This window comes from Arvicanthis niloticus, chromosome 17, assembly GCF_011762505.2.
Source record: "Arvicanthis niloticus isolate mArvNil1 chromosome 17, mArvNil1.pat.X, whole genome shotgun sequence".
In the NCBI taxonomy this organism is placed as follows: domain Eukaryota; kingdom Metazoa; phylum Chordata; class Mammalia; order Rodentia; family Muridae; genus Arvicanthis; species Arvicanthis niloticus.
The window spans coordinates 19305364-19328716 of NC_047674.1; the positions used below are offsets into that span (position 1 = coordinate 19305364).

The window sequence follows — 23353 nt, forward strand, 5'->3', positions numbered from 1 at the left end:
AATATGCTAAATATCATGTGGTCCACTCACCTTATTTCCTTCCTCAAGAATGGTCAGCACATAAGCCTATGTAACTCTGGTTTCCTCCCAAATCAACTAACCAATCAGTGGGAAGACCGGAGTTACCGACAACCCGTTGTGCTGTTGGAATTGACCAATGCTGGCAATGATCTTAAGGTATGGAAAAGGTTTCATCAGCCAGTCAAGAAATCTGACTTGTCACTCAGCACACAGAGTGCGGAAGAGCGAGCGAACTCATCAGCGTTTGTTGTGGCATTCCTCACATGCTGTGGACTTATCCCGGGTGCCACCGGAAGAGCAGGTAAAGAAATTGATTTATATACACAGTGGAAGTTCTTTCAGCCATAAAAAAAAGAAAATCAAAATTATGCCATTTGCAGGAAACTGGATACAACTGGGAGACCATCGTTTGAGCAAATTGAGTCGGTCTCAGAAAGACAAAGGTGTGTTTGCTCTCATCTGTGGGACTTAAGGATTCATACAGAGACACCGGGCGGTGGTGGTGGCGCACGCCTTTAATCCCAGCACTTGGGAGGCAGAGGCAGGTGGATTTCTGAGTTCGAGGCCAGCCTGGTCTACAGAGTGAGTTCCAGGACAGCCAGGGCTACACAGAGAAACCCTGTCTCGAAACCCCCCCCTAAAAAAAAAAGAATTCATACAGAGACACAAGATTATTATTTTGTTTTGCTTTGGTTTTTTTTTTTTTTTTCTTTTTTAGACAGAGTTTATCTCTGTAGCCTTGGCTGTTCTAGAACTTCCAGAACTTGCTCTGTAAACCAGGCTGGCCTCAAACTCAAATATTCATCTACCTCTGCCTTCCGAGTGCTAGGATTAAAGGCAGGCATGTGCCGTCATGCCTCCCTCACAAAATTGTATGTACAAATGAGATGAGAGTAGGATCGAAATTGTTTAAGAGACAGAGGAGTGGGGAGTGGAGGGTCCTGGGTCCTGGTTGGAATATGTTCAAAGTTAATTTATTTACTTGCATAGAAATGGTCTATGTGATCCAGTATAATACATTAAAAACCAAAAAATAATTTAGGACCAGGCATAGCATTATATGCCTTTATACACAGCACTCAGAAGGCAGGGAAATCTTGATGAATTAAAGAGAAGACTGGCCTACACAGTGTGTTCCAGGCCAGTTACGGTTGCATAGTGAGACCCTGTCTCAAAACATTGAAAAATATTCTTATTCATTAACACATGATTAATCACATTTTTTTTTACCTCTTTTTCTGCCTCTTTGTGAAGAAGGATTCACACTTCTTTTGAAGAAAGCTGAGAAAACAACATACATATCTGTTATTTAAAACATCGCACAGCAAGCAGCATTTTACAAAAACACCATTTAAAACTAACTTCCCATAAGTCTGCTTAGCACTTTGTGAAACTTATCAAAATCCAGATCAGAAGTCAGGAACATTTCTTACAAAGGCCTAGATAGTAAATGTGCCAGGTTCTTTGGTCCATAATTGATTCCTCAGCTTTTCAGTCATATTAGAAAGCATGCACAGACTACGTGTAAATAAGAGGGTGTGTTCAAATAAAACTTTATATATAACTGGCCAGCTAAATTTTTTTCCTGAGCTGTAGATTGCTGGCTTCTAATTTAAATGATAATTAGCAGGGTTTATGTGTTGACTAAATCACACACACACACACACACACACACACACACACACACACACACAGAGCAAGCCACTTTACAATCATGATAATCATGATTAGGATTGTAATGGTCAAATCTGTTTGGATGTTGTTGGGGAGTATAGACGGTTGTTTGTTCCTTCTCAGCCTGTGCCCACTTGGCAGAGGCAGATGGATCTCTGTGAGTTTGAGGGCAGCCTGGTCTACATAATGAGTTCCAGGACAGCCAAGGCTATGCAGAGAAACCCTGTCTCTGAAAACAAAAACAACCAAAAAAAAAAAAAAACAGAACAGAAAAACCCCAAAAGTTACAAGTATCACCTGCAATTTAAAAAATAACTTTGCTAATAGTTAATACTAATCATTCTAAGAAAGAGAGAGAGAGAGAGATTGTCAGAGTGTGAGTCAGAGAATCAGAAGGTGCCTGGATGTCTATGAACAATGGAATAGGGTCCTAGATCTAATCGTGTTACACAGAGCATAGTAGGAGACAGGGTGTATGCTTTGATCAGCATTAACCTTCCCTACTCCAGGCCTTCTGGGAGAGGCTATATTTAATTTCCTTTCTCTTTTGGTTGTTGCTGTTTATTTGCTAAGATGGGGTCTCACTTTATAGCTCTGCTGGCCTGGGCTCAGTATGTAGCCCAAGAGAGAGGTTACCTTTCTCTAGACATTGCTTTCAAGGCAAACCAAGGGTTTGCCATGACTAAGGCATGAAATAGACTCTGGCCCTGGATAAGTTGGGAAAGGAGAGACTATCAGACTCACTCAGAAGTAGTACAAAGGTGAAGGTTATGCCTAGAGGGGTCAGTGGTGGCTGAGAGTCAGCAAGGGACTTTATGAAAAAACATGATTCTCGTAGCCAGAAGGAAATCTACAAGATGGGAACTTGCTGGGTGTATTTGGGAGATACACTGCCCAAGGTGACAGCAATAGGCTGTTGGTCTTCTAGGAGGGTCATTTGAAATCGTAATTTCAAAGCAAGTTAGTCACTATTAACCATGGGAAATGCTTCTGCTGCACTAAGTGGGGAATTCATGGCCATACGAATGCCATATGTGTGCACATATACACACATATAGTGAGATAGAGAGTCACATGAAGGAAGAGAGAGGAAGGGGAGATTGAGGGAGACTGGCTGAGGGGAGACTGTAGTCTCAGTGGGGCACTCTCCTCCTTCCTCTATGCTCAACTGCTCAACTCACCTCTTCACAGCAATATTCTCCGGCTGGAAGAGAAGCTTGGCCAAGCTGTAAAATCACTTGCAATTGGCAAGTGGGCAGAAGTGAGGGGCTGAGGGGCTGACTCAGACAGGACAAGCTGTTCCCCTCTCCCTTCAGCTGCTTACACCCAGGAATCATGGAAGATGCCCCACAGGCAGGAGAGGGGGATATCCACCATGCTTGGCAAGTTGCAGTGAGAGTCGTAAACTGTAAAGTCACCCAAAGAACTGGGTTGACCTTGATGACAGCCAGTCTATCATGTTACTTCACTTTACAGATGAGTTCCAACTGAGGTATAAAGGGAGAACTAACAGGCTAATGTCTGTACAGTGACCACATGGGTTTGGTCCAGAAGAGGATAAACGGTATCATCTGTCATTCAGTGGTGTTTGTTCTGAAGTTTTGATTTACAACTATTTCTGCCCTTGAAAGTTCAGCAGAGGCTGTAGGGACCTTGTCTGACCATAGACACATCAATATGTCAATTGTTTGTGAAGCTGTCATCTTTGGTCCCTTCCCCAGACATACTTTGGAAACTGACTAAATTGTGATTATTTCTCAATGGTTACCATGGCTTCATCAAGCAGTCAGAGAAATGGGTTTGTTATTAGAAGTATGTAATATAAAGGATGGAAATTAGGTGCTGAAAATGTATCGTGTCTTGTCTTTAACCTGTTCTCCATCTTGTTCTCATTGGGATTTTGATGTTTCGAATTAAGTAGTTTCCACGTCTCTCTCTCTTTTTCCCTGAAGAAATAAAAAACATAAACTAAAACCACATGCTTCTAAAAGATTACAGCGTATATAATAGTGCTTTTCAGATTTCCTGTGCGACTGTTACTTGTAAAAAGTCTAATGCATAGTAAAAAAAAAATATGTAGCTCATAGCTTTGTAATTACCAAGTCTTTGATATTTAACCTGGCATTCTGGTGTCACATCAACTTGACACAAGCTAGAGAGGAAGGAGCTTCAGCTGAGAAAATGTCCCCAGAAGCCTGTAGACAAGCCTATAGGGCATTTTATTTTCTTTTCCTGTCTGTCTGTCTGTCTGTCTGTCTGTCTATGTCTATCTTTGTTTTTTGGTTTTTTTTTTTTTTTTTTTTTTTGAGATAGTGTTTCTCTGTGCCTTGATTGTTCTGGAACTTGCTCTGTAGACCATGGCGGCCTTGAATTCACAGAGATTCTCCTGCCTCTACCACTAAAAGCTTGTATCACCACCACCTGACAATAGGGTATTTTCTTAATTAGTGATTGATGGGGGAGGCCTCAGCCCATTGTGGGTGGTGCCATCCCTGGGCTGGTGGTCCTGGGTTCTATAAGAAAGCAGGCTGAGCAAGCTGTGGAGAGCAAGCCAGTAAGTAACATCCCTCCATGGCCTCTGCATCAGCTCCTGCCTCCAGGTTCCTGCTTTGCTTAAGTTCCTGTCCTGTCCTCACTGCTTTCGAGCACAAGCTGTTATATGAAAATGTTTAGTTTGTTTCCCAAGGGACACGCTGAAAATAATACTAATGAGAAATAACACTTAAGTGCTTGTTGTGGCCCGGGCATCAACACGAGCCTGTTATGCTTTGGATTTTAAATGTTTCCAAAGGCTTGTATGCTAGAAACTTGATCCTTAATTGATGGCATTGCTAGAGTGGTGGAAACTTCAGGAGGCCGGATGAGTAGAAGGAAGTTTCATCTCTGAGTAGGGGAGTCCTTTAGGGGACACTGAGAAAAAAACACCCCACCCCAAGTCTCCACTGTGTAGTTTCCAGGGGTGTTTGGTTTCCTTCCTTCCTTCCTTCCTTCCTTCCTTCCTTCCTTCCTTCCTTCCTTCCTTCCTTTGTCTTTCTCTTTCTCCTTTCTCTCTCTCATTTCCTTCCTTCCTTCCTTCCTTTCTTTCTTTCTTTCTTTCTTTCTTTCTTTCTTTCTTTCTTTCATTGTTGTTGTTTTATTGTTTTCTTTTTTTTTTTAAGACAGGGTTTTTTTATGTAGCCCTCACTGTCCTGGAACTTGCTTTGTAGACTAGGCTGGCCTTGAACTCACAGAGATCAGATTGTTTCTACACCCTGAGTGCTGGACTAAAGGCGTGTACCACCACCACCACCACTACCTGGCTTTTCGTAGTTTCCAGTTAGTTTTATTTTACACTGTAGCTGTCTTCAGACACCCATATGAGGGCATCAGATCTCATTATGGATGGTTGTGAGCCACCATGTGGTTGCTGGGATTTGAACTCATGACCTCTGGAAGAGCAGTCAGTGCTCTTAACCACTGAGCCATCTCACCAGCCCCAGTTAGTTTTATCATAACAAATGAAATTCTAATGCTGCTATAAGGGCCAAGCATAGTTCCTGGGCTTACCCACGGCTTCATCTGTGCAAGAACAGAGCTTTAAGAGAACCAGGTTTGGAAAGGATAAAGGAAGAAATGTGGTTTCTGCTTAAACTTAAAATCTCAATGACTTTAATAAGGTACAACCTCCTGCCTCAGCCTCCAGAGAGGGAGTGGGTAGGTACCATCACCTAGCTTGATATCTGTTTTCAGAGACTATATTTCATATGTTTGATAAAATAAATCTAAAAAGAATTTTGAAACGAAAGGTGGGTGGCGGTGCACACCTTGAATCTAAGCACTCCAGAGGCACATGCAGGTAGATCTCTGTGAGTTCTAGACCAGCCTGGTTTACAAAGCAAGTTCCAGGGCAGCCAGGACTGTTACACAGAGAAATCCTATCTCAAAAAAGCAAAGCGAGCAAGCAAACAAACAAAAAAGAAAGAAAGAAAAGGAAAAAAGAGGGAGAGAAAGATGAAGGGCAAGTCTCTGCACCGCGAGTCTTACTGTAGAGATCCAATCTGATGAAGTGTTAAAACGAGAGATTTTGTGATGCAGCTACTTCTTGCTCCCTAGTGAAGCACGGGGCCTCTCCTGCTCAGAACCTTATCAATTTGCCCTGTCCACCACAACAAATTTGTCATTGCAAGCGTCTTGCAATTAGAAATTAGTGCTACGTCTCATGAAGCTAATTTCCCCAAAGACCTCTATTTCTGGCAGATTATCTTACTGGATGGTTTTTGGCCACAATATATTATATTTAGGTCCCTAACCCATATAAACACTTGTAAGATTTTATGCTGAATCAGCAGCAGTGTAATTCCCTCTCATAAAGGTAGATGATAAAAGGGCTTTAAATGAAGATTTTGAGAGTCTTGTCTCATGTAAATTGATGCCAGTCATCACTGAAAAGCATTCACAGAAACATAGTTATTCAACATATAGTTTTTTAAATGTGTAGAAATTATATAAAGAAAATTCTTTCTGGAAGAACACTTGAGTTCTTCTCAGATTAATCTGATGAATGCTATTAATTAACATGACAAATGCAATTCTAATCAGAGATTCCAGTGGACTAAGGAGGTGGGGGGGAATATTCTTGAATTTATTCTAAAATCCACTCCGAGGAACTCATTGCGATGGTTGTACCTCTGAGCCCTCTTCTTTGTTCATTTCCGTGGCATCTTCAGGTGCCAAAGGTGGAAGGGGTGGGGACTAAGACATGAACAGGGGACAACAGGAGGACAGGCAATGTCTCCAGCACTGCACAGTAGCATAGGGAATGGTTTTCAGATTCTTTGTTGTTTTGTTTTTAAGATAGGGTTTCTCTGTGTAGCCCTGGCTATCCTGGAACTCACTCCATAGACCAGGCTGGCCTTGCACTCAGAGATCCACTTGCCTCTGCCTCCCGAGTGCTGGGATTTAAGGTGTGCGCCACCACACCTAGATGGTTCTTTGACTCTTGTTTCCCATTTATACAAAGAGCCAAATCTCATGGGGACTAGGGATGTAAACAGTTAAAAAAAAAAAAAAAAAAAAAAAAAAAAAAAAAAGTCAGGTTTCTTCCAAGCACTCTAAAATCAAATATGGAATGATCTTGTTTTAAAATCTTCAGGTGGAAAGGGTTACAATTTCAGTATGAAAGCTAGGAAGCAGTGTAGGGAAAATGACAATAGATTTAAGTAACGAAAAGCTTCAAACTTTCCTAGGACGAACGATTCTATTAACAAACTCACCAGAAAACCATGGAGTGGGACAGAAATCCTAGAGATACGTGTGCTCGGGAGCTAACAACGTGTAAGGACGGAGAGATCTCTATCATTGTTCAGGAATGAAAGGGAGAGAGGCCGTGCAGCAGCAGAGAGTTCAGGGAGAGAGGAACACACAACAGGCAGTGAGTGAGAAGTTACTGCTATGTTAAAGTGAAAGCAGCGGATGTTAATATGGTCCTCAAGCAGTGTTTACGGCAGTTCAGCTAAGGGCAAACACAACCAAAGTACTTTAATACATGGATCATAAAGTAGCCTGTTATTATGAAAACCTGTTCAGATCACAAAGTAACCTGTTATTTATGACAAATTAGTACACATTAAAAAAGTGTAAAATCAGCATTATTATGACAAAACAGTGCATAAAAACATAGAATGTATCCACTGATCAGCCATGATCTTTTTCTTTACAAAGCAAGAAAAGGAAAACATATATAGAATTATCTAACTTATGCAAATAATGTCATTCCATGCTATGATAATATATACATTTATATATTCTTGAAAGATGTATACTAGTCTGTGAGAAACACTTAGAATAAAAATGATGAAAATATAATATTTTGAAAAAAACTAAATTATCATTTTTAAAACATTCCTCTTGTCCTATTTAAGGAATAGTAAACAATAACAATAACTTTCAACATCAGAAAAAAATTCATTTGTAACATGAAGATAAGTAAATTTTTGTCCTTACTTCTTTTTCCACCGTCTTTCTCCAGGATAGGATTGTTTCCAACATCTATGGTATTTACAAAACAAAGATAGTGGTCAGAGAATTGTAAAGTATAAATAAAAGTCACAAGCATTATGACAATTTGCACTACTGCTTGGAAAGCTGGGGGCATGTATGTGTGTATGTGTGTGTGCACAGGTACACGTGTATACATGTGTGTGCATGTACATGTGTGTGCATGTACATGTGTGTATGTGTCTGTATCAGGTATCTTTCTCCCTTGCTCTTCACATTATTTATTTTATGTCACAAGGTCTCTCAACTGAGCCTGGAGCTTGCAATTGCATCAAATAGCTGGTGAGCGAGCCCAAGGGAACTTGGTGTTTCTGCTTCCCCAACCCTAGGAGCGCAAGTGTGCCCCATGGCTTTCAGCTTTTCCCATTGATTTTGGGAGCTCACTAGCCCTGGTCCTCAATACAAAATACTCACAACCAAGTGCAGCAGGGACTGGGAGTCTGTTTCAGGTTTCTAACATCCTGTAGCAGGGAGACTGTCCCCCAGCCAGTCTGATTTTCTTTTTGAACCATGGTCACATGCCACAGTGCCTGTTATTTGTAATCCACCTTTATTCTAAGACCCTGGGGCAGACTCATCCACCCTGTTAGATAATCGGGATGAGCCACAGGGCTACTCCAGTGAAACCCCAGGGAAGCTGTCTGCCAGATGCCTTTGCATCCCTTTCATCTTGCCTCCCTTGTTCTTTTTTCTCCTCTTCCTGTTTATACCTAACCTTGTCAATACATCTTTCTCACCTTTTAACACATTCTCTAGTTTGTATGACTCATAGTTCTCAAGCTGCTCCTTTTTTATCATCTCTGTATATTTTATTCTGCCTGCTTCTCTATGCTCACATCTCTGGACCTTTTCTTGATGAGGTGACATTGTTTCTACTTCCAGCTTTATCTTAGCAAGGATTACTATTGCTGCGATACAATACGATGGCCAAAATCGACTTGGGGAGGAAAGGGTTAATTCAGCTTATACTTCTACATCACTGTTCATCATGGAAGGAAGTTGGGTCAGGAACCCCAACAGGGCAGGAACCTGGAAGCAGGAGCTGTTGCAGAGGCCATGGAGGGGTGCTGCTTACTGGCTTGCTCCCCACAGCTTGCTCAGCCTGCTTTCTTATAGAACCCAGGACCACCAGCCCAGGGGCAATATCACCCCCAATGGGATGGGCCCTCTTCCATTAATAACTAATGAGACAGTCTTGCCCACAGCCCCACTTAATGGAGGCATTTTTTTCCATTGAGGTTCCCTCCTCTCAGATGACTTCAGTTTGTGTCAAGTTGAAAGAAAACTACCCAGTATAATCTTCCTTTCTGTTTTCTATTTTATTCTAGTTGTTTTGTTCTTTTTAGCTCAACTTGGGGGCTGGTTTTTTTTTGGGGGGGGGGAGGCTGTTTTTATGTAAATCTTTGCCTTTGTCTCCTGTCTCCATCATATACATTGTTTCACCTCACAGGTCACTGTTGTCATGGCAACCAAAGGCCAGCTCCTCTCACATGGAACATACTATAGTCTCTGCCATTTTGCCATTTTTCTGTGATAATTCTGTGCTGCACACCTGTCAGTCTTGGACTTTGTCTGCATGTTTCTAGTACAACGGAGAGGTACGCCTTTCCTATTCTTTCTGCTGTCATCATCTACCAAGTAGTCCCTGCCTCCATCAGGGAGCCCAGATAAGTTCTTTTTGGTTCCCTCGAGGGAAACAAAGATGTAGTTAACGTCTCCACCATACTCTAATAGGCTGCATCCCTTCCAACTCTCTTCCTGTGTTCATTGAAGAGGTTTGGATTTATCAGATGTGATAAACTGAGGATTAGAGGTGTGACCAAGGAACTCCCTGAGCATGATCCTGCAGAACCTTTGGCGTTCAAATGAACTGAGAAAAAAATACATAGCTTTCTAGTAACTATATCCCTGTCCAACAGACCATACCTCATCGTGCTATACTTCCTGCCTGCCGCTCTGCCTCTGTACATGCACCAGCCCGACATTCTCGTTTCTCCCAACTCCTGTGCTGCTTTTTGTCCACAATGCTCTGATTTGCTGTTCCTCTTTATTTCTCTGTTAATCATCTCTGGATATTTAGTATACAAAATTGCTGCCTCTGTTCCTTTTTTTTTAAATGATCATCTTTTTTCTGTCTTCATTTATTCATTCCTTCATTCACAGAACGATCACTGTGACTGAGCCTTACAGTGAGCACTAAAACTGACCCTGTCAATGACTGCCACAGTGACCACCATGGCTGGCCACCACAGTGATCACTACAACTGACCACCTCCATAGAACTAAAGTGACTATTATCACTGACTGGCACAGTGAACACTACAACTGATGACCTCAGTGACCACCACAGGGACCACTACGGCTGGCCGTCCCAGTGAACTCTACAACTGACTACCACTGTAACCACTATGACTGCCCACCACAGTGGTCACTATAACTGGCCACTTCAGTGATCTCTATGGCTGACCATCACGGTAACTGCTATAAACAACTACCTCAGTGGCTACACCAGGGATGACTGTTACTGACTGGCACAGTGGACACTACAACTGACCACATCGATGGCCACTGAGATGAAATTGCAAGTATATGGCACATTTTTTTTTCTTTAAAAAACAAACAAGATTTTGGGGATCAAATGCAGGTCCTTGCAGGTCAAATGCAGACTTTATTAACTGAGCTTTGTCTCCAGGCCATGTGTGTGTGTGTGTGTGATCTACATGTATGTGTGGTGTACATGTATGTGTACATGCACAAAGAGGCCAGAAATTGATACTGGCATCTTCCACCATTCTCCCCTCTATTTATTAGGGCAGGGTCTCTCAGTGAACCCAGGAGCTTGCCAGATTTGGCTGGTCTAGCTAGCCATTCTGTCTAGGGGATCCCATCTCTGCCTCCTGTACAGTGGAAAGTGGGCTGCCATGTCTTCCTGGGTTTTGTATTGAACACTAGTGATCACACTTGAGTAGCAAGCACCTTAGACCATGGAGCCATCTCGCTTTTCCCTTACATGGTTTTTTGTTTGGTTGGTTGTTTTTTTTTTTTTTTTTTTTTTTTTTTTTTTGTTTGTTTGTTTTTGAGAGAGGGTTTCTCTGTGTAGCCCTGGCTGTCCTGGAACTCACTCTGTAGAGCAGGCTGGCCTTGAACTCAGAAATCAGCCTGCCTCTGCCTCCCAAGTGCTGGGATTACAGGTGTGCGCCACCACTGCCTGGCCCCTTATATGTTTCTTAAATTGTTATTAAATATGCTTTTTTTTGGTTATATAAGGTTCTGATACATTTAACTGAATATTCTGGGTTCCCAACCACCTTTTTGGAGTCTGACCGTGGAAACAGCTTTCTTCCTCCCATTATACACAATAGCCACTAAATGTGAGACACATGGGTTGATAGATCTCAGACTTCCTTACTTGTTTTTTAACTCTTACACATTTGTACCCTACTCTTCTCCACTCAGAATGTGAATAGCAGGAGTTAGTCTCCTAAATCTCAAGGCTGTTATGATCTTGCCAAAGTATGTTGAGATAACATAAGTTAACTAACCAGGTGGTGAAGGGCATCTATCAAAAACTATGCTAGCTGGGCAGTGGTGGCACACGCCTTTAATCCCAGCACTTGGGAGGCAGAGGCAGATTTCTGAGTTCCAGGCCAGCCTGGTCTACAGAGTGAGCTCAAGGACAGCCAGGGCTACCCAGGCAACCTCTGTTTCAAAAAACCTAAAAAACAAAAAACAAAACAACAACAACAAAAACCTATGTTAAATTTGACAATAGTCAGTCTGAAACTTTTGTGTCTATTATTACAGCACTTGGCTGTTGTAAAATTTATTTAAATCCCAGCCCAAGGTTTCTACCCCACCTTGGCTATTTAAGTTTCTGGATGAAAGACACACACAACCTTTATATTTACAATAAGCCTTAAACAACACAAGAATGGGGGTAAATACTACTCTCTATGTTGTTAGAATCTACTTTCCCATTGATAACCCCGAGTTATTACTATTTTCATCTGGGCTACTCTTAACTCCAATAGGCTAGCCCACAGGGCCACCTTTTCTTTACTCCTAACCCATGGCTATTTCTGCTTCTCCCCTGTGGCTCCTCTCTGACCCCAAGCCCAGGAAACCTAAGCCTCACCTGCGTCTCTTCTGTCAGGCTATTGGCTATTGGCATTTTTATTTACTGATCAGAAATAACTTGGGGACAGGGTCACAGGTCAATGTGCAGACTCCAAGTTTTGGGGGCCCACACTTAGCATTATAATAGCTAGCAAAAGACCAAACCTTAACACTTGGCTAGTTGTGTTTTGAGTTTTTTACAATTACAAATGACCCTATGAATACAGGATCTTTGTGTTAGTAGGTATCTTAGCCAATCTTAGCCGATGTTCTATTGCTGTGAAGAGACACCATGACCATCGAAACTTTTACAATGAAAAACATTTAATTGGGGCTGACTTATAATTTCAGAGGTTTAGTACCATCATGGCAGGAAGCATGGCAACATGTAAGCAGATATGGTGCTAGAGAGAGATTTGAGAATTCTATATCTGGATCAGCAGGCAACAGGGAGAAAGACTGGGCCTGGCTTGAACATTTGAAATCCCAAAGCCCACCCTAGTGACATACTTCCTCCGACTATATCCATTCCAACAATGCCACACCTCCTAATCCCTCTCAATGACCAACCATTCAAATATTGGAGCCTGTGGGGGTCATTCCTATACAAACCACCACAGTAGGCATGGCAGTGAGCATAAAAAATTATTCTGCTATTTATTTCTTCCATACATAAGCACATACATTTAATTGATAAGATTCAACTTTTTTTGGTTTTTCGAGACAGGGTTTCTCTGTGTAGCCCTGGCTGTCCTGGAACTAACTCTGTAGACCAGGCTGGCCTTGAACTCAGAAATCCGCCTGCCTCTGCCTCCCAAGTGCTGGGATTAAAGGCGTGCGCCTTTCAACTTTTAAACTTGAGTTCATGGTCATTTCCTGCCTCCTGCACTTTCTAAGATTGAAAAGGAGCTCCCTGGATAACCGGTGCACAGCAGTCAGCATGCTTAGAACAAAATGCATCTAGTCACGGCGGCTTGCTTTTGGTCATCAAATTCCTGCCATCCCGTGGGCCAAGGCTGAGGGCATCCTAATCTTCCTGATCCACTTCTTAGGGATTCTGAGATTCCTCTCCAGAACTCAGTTCAGAAGACGAACTATGTAATACTCCTGCAGGAAGAAGCAAAAGTCCTGAACAGGTCTGGTCTGTGTCCTAGGAACTAACCAGAAAGAGATTCTCCATGAGAAAAACTGGAAGAGGGCTGGGGAAATGGTTCCATCAGTAAAGTGTTTACCACCGAGCCTGAAGACCTGAGTTCAGATCCCCAACACTCATGTAAAAAACTGGGTGTGGCAGTGAGTAATTATAATACTTGCACTGAGGAGACAGAGACAGAAGTCCGTGAAGCCTGCTCACCAGCCACCCTCACTGAATCAGTGAGTGAGCTCCAGGTTCAATGAGACCACCCTCATTTCAAAAAATTAAGTAGAAAGATGAAAAATGGTAACATCAACCTCTGGCCTCTAGAGCCTGTGCGTCCCCCACCCCCCAGCAACCTGAATGAGTGTGCAGGAAGGCACAATCCTGCCAGCTTGTGTGAGAGGTGGAGGGGGAGATGGGCAATTCTGCAGCCTACGTGAGGCGGGCAGGACAGATCTGCAGTCTGTTTGGGAGGCACAGAGACAATCCCGTCAGCAGGCCAACCTTGCTTCCATGTTTTCCAGAAACTGTCCCCAATGTTGGGTCTGGAGACAACTTGCTATGGTGGTCATTCTCTTATGTGTCCACTTCTCATGCCCTTTCTGAGATTTATTTGTGGCCCCGTCTGCTTCCATTTCTGTTTATTATGGAGTGGTGGGCATGGTGAGTGACAAAACAAATCTTTAAGATCTCAGGGCCCTAGACAAACAAAGTGAACCTCCCCACCCAGGGCCAACTTCACCCTCTTTACTTGGGTAAATTACGAGGCTATACTGGGGCTCGTGCTGTTGAATGTTTTGAGACCTTGTCATAGCAAATATCTTAAAACTCACTTGAACCAAAAAAAAAAATCATCTGAATGATCTAAAATCCTAGGCTAATTATTATTATTATTATTTTACTTTAAAGGATATCTAAAATCAGAGTAATTTAGAGCTTTAATAACACAGAGACATATTTGCTACATCTAGAATTTTAAATTGTTCTTACGGCCTGCCCTTTTCCGTCTTTTCACGATGATTGAGCTGTCAGTATCAGAAGTATCTGGAAAAAAAAAGGGAAAATAACACCAGTAAACTAGAACTAAAATGGCCATAGGAATTCTCTGACTACCTCAGTAGTAGAGGAGAGTATTTGGACTATAAAGATGCTTTCATGATCTTTTCTGTCGGGATAGAGATCCCGAGTCCTTTAGTCCTCACTGCAAATCATCCCACGAACTCAATATGTAGGGACTGATGGGTCTGGCAAAGATGTAAAAATGCAAATATAAAATGAAACAAATATAATAAAAGGAGCATTGCCATTCAACTACAATTATTCCATTAAGCCACAATTCATAATGATTTTGAATGAAAAAAAAAATGAGGACATGGCTGCTTCTTGGCATCGTTGAGAGGGATCCTTCCTTGTAGATATGAGCGAGGGAGAGCACGAGGCATTTGGAAGAGTCTAGACTGAAAATGTGAAAATGGCCAGCAGGCTGAACGGAGCCATGAGAGAAGGTGGGAGGTGAGGCCAAGAAAGATCCAGGAGCAGAGCTACTTCCCAAGAGGACAAGAGACACCTTGTGGACACCTTGTGTCCGGGCTGAAGTTAAATAGGATCAGAAAGGGGGGGATGGGGGGTGGGGGGGGTGTGTGTTAGAGTAGGGGGCGGGGTGAGAAGCGTTCGCTGGGAGGAGCCACAGGTACTGAGTGAGACTCTTTCCAGGTTTCTTTAAGACCTGACAGATTTCTTTTAGTTTTTTTGTTTTGTTTTGGAGACAGGGTTTCTCTGTGTAGTCCTGGCTGTCCTGGAACTCACTCTGTAGACCAGGCTGGCCTCAAACTCAGAAATCCGCCTGCCTCTGCCTCCTAAGTGCTGGGGTTAAAGGTGTGCGCCACCACTGCCCGACTTCTTTTAGTTTTCAAAAACTCCAGATGGTCTCGCAGGCGGCTTAAGGTATGCTATGCCCTGTGGTCACAGTAAAGCTCCGCAGGGAGCAGACACTGAACCGGAGTGGAGACAAACCAGCCTTATGCTTTTCAAGCTCAGTACTGAGCACCAGGCTTCTGAAAGCCTTGTTTTATGGGTTTGGAGTGCTGCTCACAGAGCTGAGCTGACTCGGTGAATGCAGTGCTTGGTGAGCCTGGGCACCTGAGTTTGATGCAGAACCCATGTGTTTTTATAAATGAATGAATGAATGAATGAATGAATGAAGCCGGGCATGGTGGCATGTACTCAAAACCCCAGTGCTAAGAAGGTAGAGACATACAAGCCCCTGGGGCTCACTGGCCAAGCAGACCAGCACATTTGGTGAGCTTCAGGCCAGTGGAAGTTTTCGTCTTGTATAATCATTTTTTTAATCAATTTTGTCTTTGTATAAACATTGAAAAAAAAATGGCACCTAAAAAAATGATATCTTGGGGCTGGGGATTTAGCTCAGTGGTAGAGCACTTGCCTAGCAAGTACCAGGCCCTGGGTTCAGTCCTCAGCTCTGAAAAAAAAAAAGACAAGAAAGTAGAATTCCCCCCCCCCAAAAAAAAGACATCTTCTTGTCTACTACACACACACACAGAGAGAGAGAGAGAGAGAGAGAGAGAGAGAGAGAGAGAGAGAGAGAGAGAGAGAGAGACAGAGACAGAGACAGAGAGACAGAGAGACAGAGAGACAGAGAGACAGAGAGACAGAGAGAAACAGAGACAGAGAGAGTGTGCTATGCTAATACCCTCTCACTGCAGAAATGTCACTGGGGGTCTCAGTGTAAGATGGGAACCAGGAAAAAGAAAACCCTAGAAGGAAGAAACTAGAAAAAAATTGCGAAGCTCTGGAGTGTCAGGGTAGGAAGGTCCCTACCCTTGGAACCACGATTGTCCTTTCAAATCTGTGTGACTTCCAGGTTAATATTTTATCCTCACTCTCTAAGCCTGAAGTTGAGAATCTTTCACCCCAGGGCCATCTCTGCGGGTACTGCCTCTCTGTCTTCTCACACCACACCTTTTAAAAAACGTGTTCCTTTTGGGATCTTCTGTGGCTTTTGAATCCTGATCAATAGGTTTTGACAGCAATGCTTGTCTCTCAGGGTTTGTATGGGAGTGTGAAGTAAAGATAGAGAGTCTTCTGCTTGGCTATTTCCCTGATGACCACTGGAAATAAGGGCCAGGCAACTCTTCATCTAAAAATCTGTAGGTTGTTCACTGAGAAAATATGGAACTTCAATTAAATATTTAAAAAAACTTTTACTATATGAAATCATTAACTTTTTGGACTTATTTGTTAAAGCAGTTAGCCTGCCTGATCGATATAAAACTTAAGGTAGGAATGACCTACAATTCAAAAGTACATTTGTTGTACTTTGAAGAATAGAGCCTAGAATTAGAGTGAGTCTCTTGTTGAACACACAGTTCATTAACGCTCCCAAAGAGCCCTTATTTTCTCTTACCTCTTCTGTATGTTCTCCGTGTGGGAGGTTTTGTGGAATATTCGGGCACTGTAAGATAAAAGGGAGGAAAACCATTATTTGTTCTCAGAGTCAAGTTCTGTGGCTTTAGATCAGATGAGCCTGCAGTCTTAGGCAATCTGAAAGTATGTTCCTCGTCACCGGATCTGCTTCTCGAGGCCCTTCCTCCTAAAACCAGGACCCATACTAGATTGCTGTGTGATTCTTTTTGTTGTCATTGTTGTTGTATTTAGACAAGGTTTCTCTCAGCCCTGGCTGTCCAGAACTTGCTCTGTAGAGCAGGCTGGCTTCGAACTCACAGAGATCCACCTGCCTCTGCCTCCCAGTTTCCTAAGTACTAGGATGAAAGGCACGGGCCACCACCATCGTCTGCTCTTTAGTTCTTTGTGAGCATCTGTACTCTAGAGCACTAGTAGGTTTCTCTGTATAGTAGGGTTTCTCTGTGTAGCCCTGGCTGTCCTGGAACTCACTCTGTAGACCAGGCTGCCCTCAAACTCAGAAATCCACCTGCCTCTGCCTCCCAAGTGCTGGGGTTAAAGGCGTGCGCCACCACCGCCCGGCTGAGACCTTCAAAATCTTATGTTCAACATTCCCCATAGATCTGATACCTCCCACATGTCTCTGAAAAATAACCTTTGCATTGGAACCATAGACACATCTGAGAACTTAGTGGGCGGGGCAGTTTGCTCAACACTAAAAGAGTATGAGAGTGGTCTAAAACCTGAAACACATTTCTGCTTTCTTCAGAAGGTACATGAACAGCTGGAATGAAGGCATCACTTCAGAGTTTGCTCTTTTTTAACTGTTAAGACTGAGAAGCGTTTTTCATTTGATCTCAGGTCTTTCCCTAGTGTATTTTCTCTGAGGAAGCACATTTCTAAAATCTTCTGGATCTAATCAGATCTAAATCATAAAGGGAAAATGAATCACTAAGGGCACACTATGGAATCTTAAATCTTCCAACAAAACAGATAGGGTTAGGATAATTCAACCTTTGATTCTCTCTGTGTGTGCACACACATGTGCACGCACATATGTGTGCACAGTCATATGTTTCTGTTGTTTTGAGGAAGAGTCAGGTGCAGTCAAGAACGACCTTGAGCCCCTGAGCCTCCTGTCTCCACTGCTGAGTGCTGGGATTACAGGCTCAGGATATCACTCCTGGAAACCTTCCTGTCTCACAGTTTATGTAAGGAATAACCTAGAATCCAGGATGCCAGTCTAGTTTTCCATGAGACTTTGGAGAAGACACAGGCACATGTCATCTGTATTTGTCCCCGCTCCCCCACCCCAGTTAGGAAAAAGGCTGTTGATGTCGTTCTATTTATTCTTTAAGGATGTTGTAAAGAAGCACATATTAACTGTAAAGTCTTTTGAGAAATCCCTATGTAAGCCATGACTTGATGAAGAAGTTTGTCAGAAATAACTCTGGATCTCAGAATGTTTTTTTTTTTATCTCAAGCCTCTATTTCTGCCTACACAAGATTGTTTGATGAGTTGTCCTTGGACTCTAGTCTAAGTTTCTGAACAGATGACATTATGACCTTCTGATAAAGGAATGGTAGGCTTTTTTATAGAAATCCCTGGATGAGTCTAACATTTAATAAACTTGATAACTATCTTAACAAACAAACTCGTGAGGCTGGAGGGATGGCTCAGTAGGCAAAATGCTTGTTTCACAAGCATGAGGACCTAGTTTTAGATCCCAGGAATCCATGACATGAAGTCAGACACTGCAGAATAGGTCTGTGATCCTAGGGTTCATTGTAGTAGGACACGAGGCAGAGACAGACTCCCTGGAAGCTTGTGGTCCAGCTAGCCTGGCATATGCAGCAATGATCAAGAGGTTAGAAATGGATAGTAGGGACAAACACCTGGGATTGTCACCTGACCTCCAAGAACATATGCATGGACACACACACACGACTGTTTCTATCATGTTATCAATGGATGACTATATCTACTAAGAGGATGATTGATTGATAAGCCTAATCTTCCAAATAGTATGCAACTATTTCTGTGCATTTTCCAAAAGAATCAAATAAAAATCAATGCACAGAACAAGTCCCAGAGATCCAGCATACAGAACAGACTTGGAACAAACCCCATCATAACACAGTAGCTTGTGACTCAGATACCCACAGCTTGCCTTGCTACCTGGGTCTCCTTACCTGGCTGGGAGGGGACTGAGGTGGAAGCATTTGAGAAGTTTTCTCCATCATCAGAATCCCCACTGCTGAGTTCTGCACAAAGGAAAGAAAAGTCTCTTAGGTATCTTAGGGGTGACAGCAGGCCCACACAGCAGGGGACACCTGAGTGTGAGAACTAGGAAGGCCAGAACATTTAACTCAAGGCTGTGAGCCCATAACTGGTGCAGAGGTGCTCCTTCCCAGTTACTGACATGCATATCCTCTGCACAGAGGTGCTCCCTCCAGCCACTGACATGTATCTCGTCAGCACAGAAGTGCTCCCTCCAGCCACTGACATGAATCTCATCTGCACAGAGGTGCTCCCTCCCAGTCACTGACACACATGTCATCTACACCCTCATTCTGGTTCTCACTTCCTCACCCATCTCTTTCTTTCATTTCCATTTTGCTCCTTAGATTTCTTCATGGCTCTGTCCATCACTCTTGTTCTTCATTTGTATCTAGTGATGGACATCTTCATGCCTGTCTTGGGTATGTTTCCCTGTCCATCTCTTCTTATACATATCTTGATTCCTTGATATATTTTTTTCTCTGTGTTTCTTAACTTTTATTCTCCCCACACCAACCTCCATTTGCCTTCTTCTTGTTGTTGTTGTTGTTGTTGTTGTTGTTGTTGTTCTTCTTCTTCTTCTTCTTCTTCTTCTTCTTCTTCTTCTTCTTCTTCTTCTTCTTCTTTTTCTTCTTCTTCTTGTTCTTCTTGTTCTTGTTCTTCTTGTTCTTGTTCTTCTTGTTCTTCTTCTTGTTCTTGTTCTTCTTCTTGTTCTTGTTGTTGTTGTTGTTCTTCTTCTTCTTCCTCTTCTTCTTCTTCTTCTTCTTCTTCTTCTTCTTCTTCTTCTTCTTCTTCTTCTTGTTCTTGTTGTTGTTGTTGTTCTTCTTTTTCTTCTTCTTCTTCTTCTTCTTCTTATTCTCCTTCTTCTTCTTCTTCTTCTCCTCCTCCTCCTCCTCTCCTCCTCCTCCTCTCCTCCTCCTCCTCTCCTCCTCCTCCTCTCCTCCTCCTTCTCTCCTCCTCTCCTCCTCCTCCTCTTCCTCCTCCTCCTCCTTCTTCTTCTTGCCTCAGCACTTATTAACCTCTGTTTCTCACTTCTGCCTTAATTTTCCCCCACTTTCTTCTGCTAAGTTGAAGGTTGGCTTTGGTGGTTCACTTTCCCTTCCTGCCTCCTTCTGACTAGCTGGGCTGCCCCAAAGGTCCCTGATGACATGTAATCCCCTTGCCCGGGAATCTGTTACAATTCTTTCAGTTATCCTTACCTATTATCTCAGACTCCTCATTTTGGTTGGTCCTTGCTTGGGTCTGTTGATTAACATCCAAGAAAAATGATGAATTCTCCTTCTTTATATCTACCAGATCCACAAAACATGGATTAATCTGGAGTTCATGGTTGACATGCACAGCTCCTGGGCCAAATTACAATGAATAAATTATGTTCAGGGACTGAGGAGACAGCCCAGTCATTAAAGGCTTGATGCGTAAGTGTGAGGACCTGAATTTGAGACCCGGGAGCCACATAAAAAGACACGTAAGTGGCAGCCATTTGCAATCCCAGCACTCAGCAGATAGAGACAGGTGAATGCCAGGGCATCACTGGCCAGCCAACTACCAACAACCTCAGCCTAATCAGTAAGCTCCCGGCCAATGAAAGACCTGATTCAAAAAAAAATTGGTGGACAATAACTGCAAAGGACACCATAACCAGAGGTTGACCTCTGGCCTCTGCATACACATGCACACATATACATGTAGACAAGTACACATGTGTGTACACACATACAAACACATACAGATATACACAAAGTATTTTCATTTAACTCTCAAGAAGAACATTTTGAATACCATGAATGATCCTTCTTCCTGAAATTTCCTACCCACTCAGTTCTCATCTTCCTTTCTACCCATTCCTAGAATCCTTGGATAGAGAATTGATTTTAATATTTTTAAAGATAAAAATTAACCAGGCATGGTGAGATACACCTGCAATCCCAGCACTTGGAAGGCTAAGATGGGGGGGACATAAGGCCTGGGCTGTTTGTGAACTTATGTCCCTTTGTTTCAAAAAACAAAGATAAGATTAAAAAATTCTAACTTCTGCATAACATTTATATATAAAAGTGGGATTAAATGATTATAAAGTGAATCTATCACTTGGATTAAAAAGCAAATGACCAGCACTCTAGAATCTTTTGGGTGACACATTCCACTATCCCCATGGTCTTTCTCAAAGCCAACCATTATCTCCATTATTTAAGACCTAGAGTAATTTTGCTACTTATGTAAACAATATAAATGAAATCATAACCATGTTTTTGTTTCTCTAGTCTCAAAGAAGCCAAGTACTCCCAAATCTATACATGTACATATATGTGTGTATATAATATGTGTTTATATATATATTATGTTTGTGAGAGTCTTCTGTATTATTATTTTTGATATTATAGAAATACGCTGACTTGCTCTGTTTTAGTTATTTAGTTATTTAGTTTTTAATAATACTACTACTAGATATATTCTTTCTTGTGTGTATGTGTGTTGAATCATTTATTTTGAGACAGGGTTTCATGTAGCCCAGATTTGCCCCGAACTGTGTATCTGAGGATAACCTAGAACTCCTGATCTCTCTTCTTCTATCCTTCTTCTTCCTCATTAGTGCTGGGGCTGAGGTCTGTGTCTTATTCCCAACCTTTCCAATGGCTTCTGATTAGCACGTGTTTCTCTTATTCTTTGCTGAGGGATGTAATCATTGAGCTCTCAGATATGTATGCTTTCAAGCTTAAGAGATTACATCCGACTGTCTCCCCAGATCACATGCTTCCCATAACCAGCAGAGGCTGAAGAGACAGGAGCATAGCAAATGCAAGACAATAAGTGTGCGGCACATGGTGTTAGGGTAAGAAGCAAGTGACAGGGATATGAGCATGGCCGCCAACCCTCATTGCCACTCTGACAACGCAGACAAATGCTGAGAGCTACAGAAAGCATTGGGCTTTAAAAGCCACATGAACTAGTTTGCACTTATTTTAGTTTTACTTTATGTAGGTGAGCATTTCCCCCTGCTTGTTAGTTTGTACACAAATGTCCCAGGAGGTCAGAAAAAGGGTGTGAGATTCCCTGAAACTGGACTTAAACGTGGTTGTGGAGCTGAACCTGGGTCCTCTGTAAGAGCTCCAGCCTTCTTAGTCACTGAGCCATCTCTCTAACCCAGTTCGTCTTTGGAAGAGCTTTCTTTGGCACAAGACAAGAAATCTGAAGGGAACAACATGAGAGAGGCAAAGCCAAAGGGAAGCTTGTTCCTCTAGTTTAAATGATCGTGTTGGGGGGTCCTATGTGGGATGACAGGGCCAGGGGATGCACACAGAGTGGCAGGCTGGAGATGCAGTGCCAAATAAGGTAGGAGAAGCTTTAAGCCACTAAATTGGGGCGGGGGGGGGTCATCTCTTACATTATTGAGTGGAAGGCACCAAAAGAGCCACCACAGAGAGACATCCTTCAGGTCTTCAGCAGGTCTTTAGACACTTGCAGAAGTAAGTCGAGAAAGAGGACAGACCTGGGCTAGACCAGTGTGTTTAGGAGCCAACAGATAAGCAGATATTAGCCCAAAAGCTTGAAATAGCTAAGATTCAACTCACAGACCACATGAAGCTCATGAAGAAGGAAGACCGAGTGTGGATGCCTCGGTCCTACTTAGGAGGAGTAACAAAAATACTCAAGGGAGCAAATATGGAGACAAAGTGTGGGACAGAAACTGAAGGAGGGGCCGTCTGGAGACCATTCCACCTGAGTATCCATCCCATGTGCAGTCACCAAAGGTAGACACTGATGTGGATGTCAGGAAGTGCATGCTGACAAGAGCCTGATATAGCTGTCTCCTTAGAGGTCTGCCAGAGTCTGACATATTCAGAGGCAGATGCTCACAGCTAACCATAGATCTGATCAAGGGGTTCCCAATGGAGGAGTTAGAGAGAAGACTGAAGGAGCTGAAAGGGTTTGTGGCCCCATGAGGAGAGCAACAATACCAACTAACCAGAGCTCCCAGGGTCTAAACCACCAGCCTGGGAGCACATAGGGAGGAACCCATGACTCCATCTGTACATGTAGGGGAGGATGGCCTTGTTGGGCATAGGTGAGAAAGGAGATCCTTGGTCCCATGAAGGCTGAACACCAAGTGTGGGGGAATTCAGGGGTGGGGAGAGGGGAGTGGGGGGGTAGGTGAGGGTAAATCCTCATGGAAACATGGGGAGGGAGGATGAGATAGGAGGTTCCTGGGTGGTGGGGGGGAATGGGGTAAGGGGATAAAGTCTGAAATGTAAATATAATATTCAATAAAAGAAAAAAGACTAAGGAGGCAAAGAGTCTGCAGAAAGAGAGAGAGAGAGAGAGAGAGAGAGAGAGAGAGAGAGAGAGAGAGATCCTCCTCACCATACTCTACATACTTTGTGTTCGAGGGGAGTCTCCTTGATGCACCTATTGTCTGCCCCTGTGTCCCCTCCTGGATGTCTCAGGCCACCCTTCTCTATTATGTTCCTTGCCAGCTCCTCAGCCATCATGAAAGGTCTCCCCTAGTTCCACCCAGTCTTCTATCAGAAGGTCTTTCCTCTGGACTTCCTTCCTTGAAAAGCTGACAGGAAATGCTCTACAAGATTTTCCTGGTCACTGAACTTCTAAGAAGAAAGTCGTATGTCATTTTATCCCTCAACCTACACGGGAATGTTTGAGCTCCTCAC

At 42.9% G+C, this 23353-nt stretch overlaps 1 protein-coding gene across 6 annotated transcripts in view; it reads right to left on the reverse strand.

Moving 5' to 3' along the window:
* LOC117722331 (nuclear autoantigen Sp-100-like) overlaps positions 1–23353 on the reverse strand; it is a 64742-nt gene that overhangs the window by 20545 nt on the left and 20844 nt on the right. For 4 of the 6 annotated variants that reach the window (XR_013104620.1, XM_076914881.1, XM_076914880.1 and 1 more), the window contains exons 9-15: positions 19886–20032; positions 18599–18670; positions 16410–16457; positions 13976–14029; positions 7678–7722; positions 3567–3641; positions 1252–1302 (exon numbers count right to left, since the gene is read on the reverse strand). Coding sequence is in view for 5 of the 6 variants with exons in the window: in XM_076914881.1 (XP_076770996.1) it covers positions 1252–1302; positions 3567–3641; positions 7678–7722; positions 13976–14029; positions 16410–16457; positions 18599–18670; positions 19886–20032 (492 nt within the window). In the remaining variant the exon portion in view is untranslated. The remainder of the gene's footprint in view (positions 1–1251; positions 1303–3566; positions 3642–7677; positions 7723–13975; positions 14030–16409; positions 16458–18598; positions 18671–19885; positions 20033–23353) is intronic. The other 2 variants (XM_076914882.1, XM_076914883.1) reach the window with 2 other exon arrangements.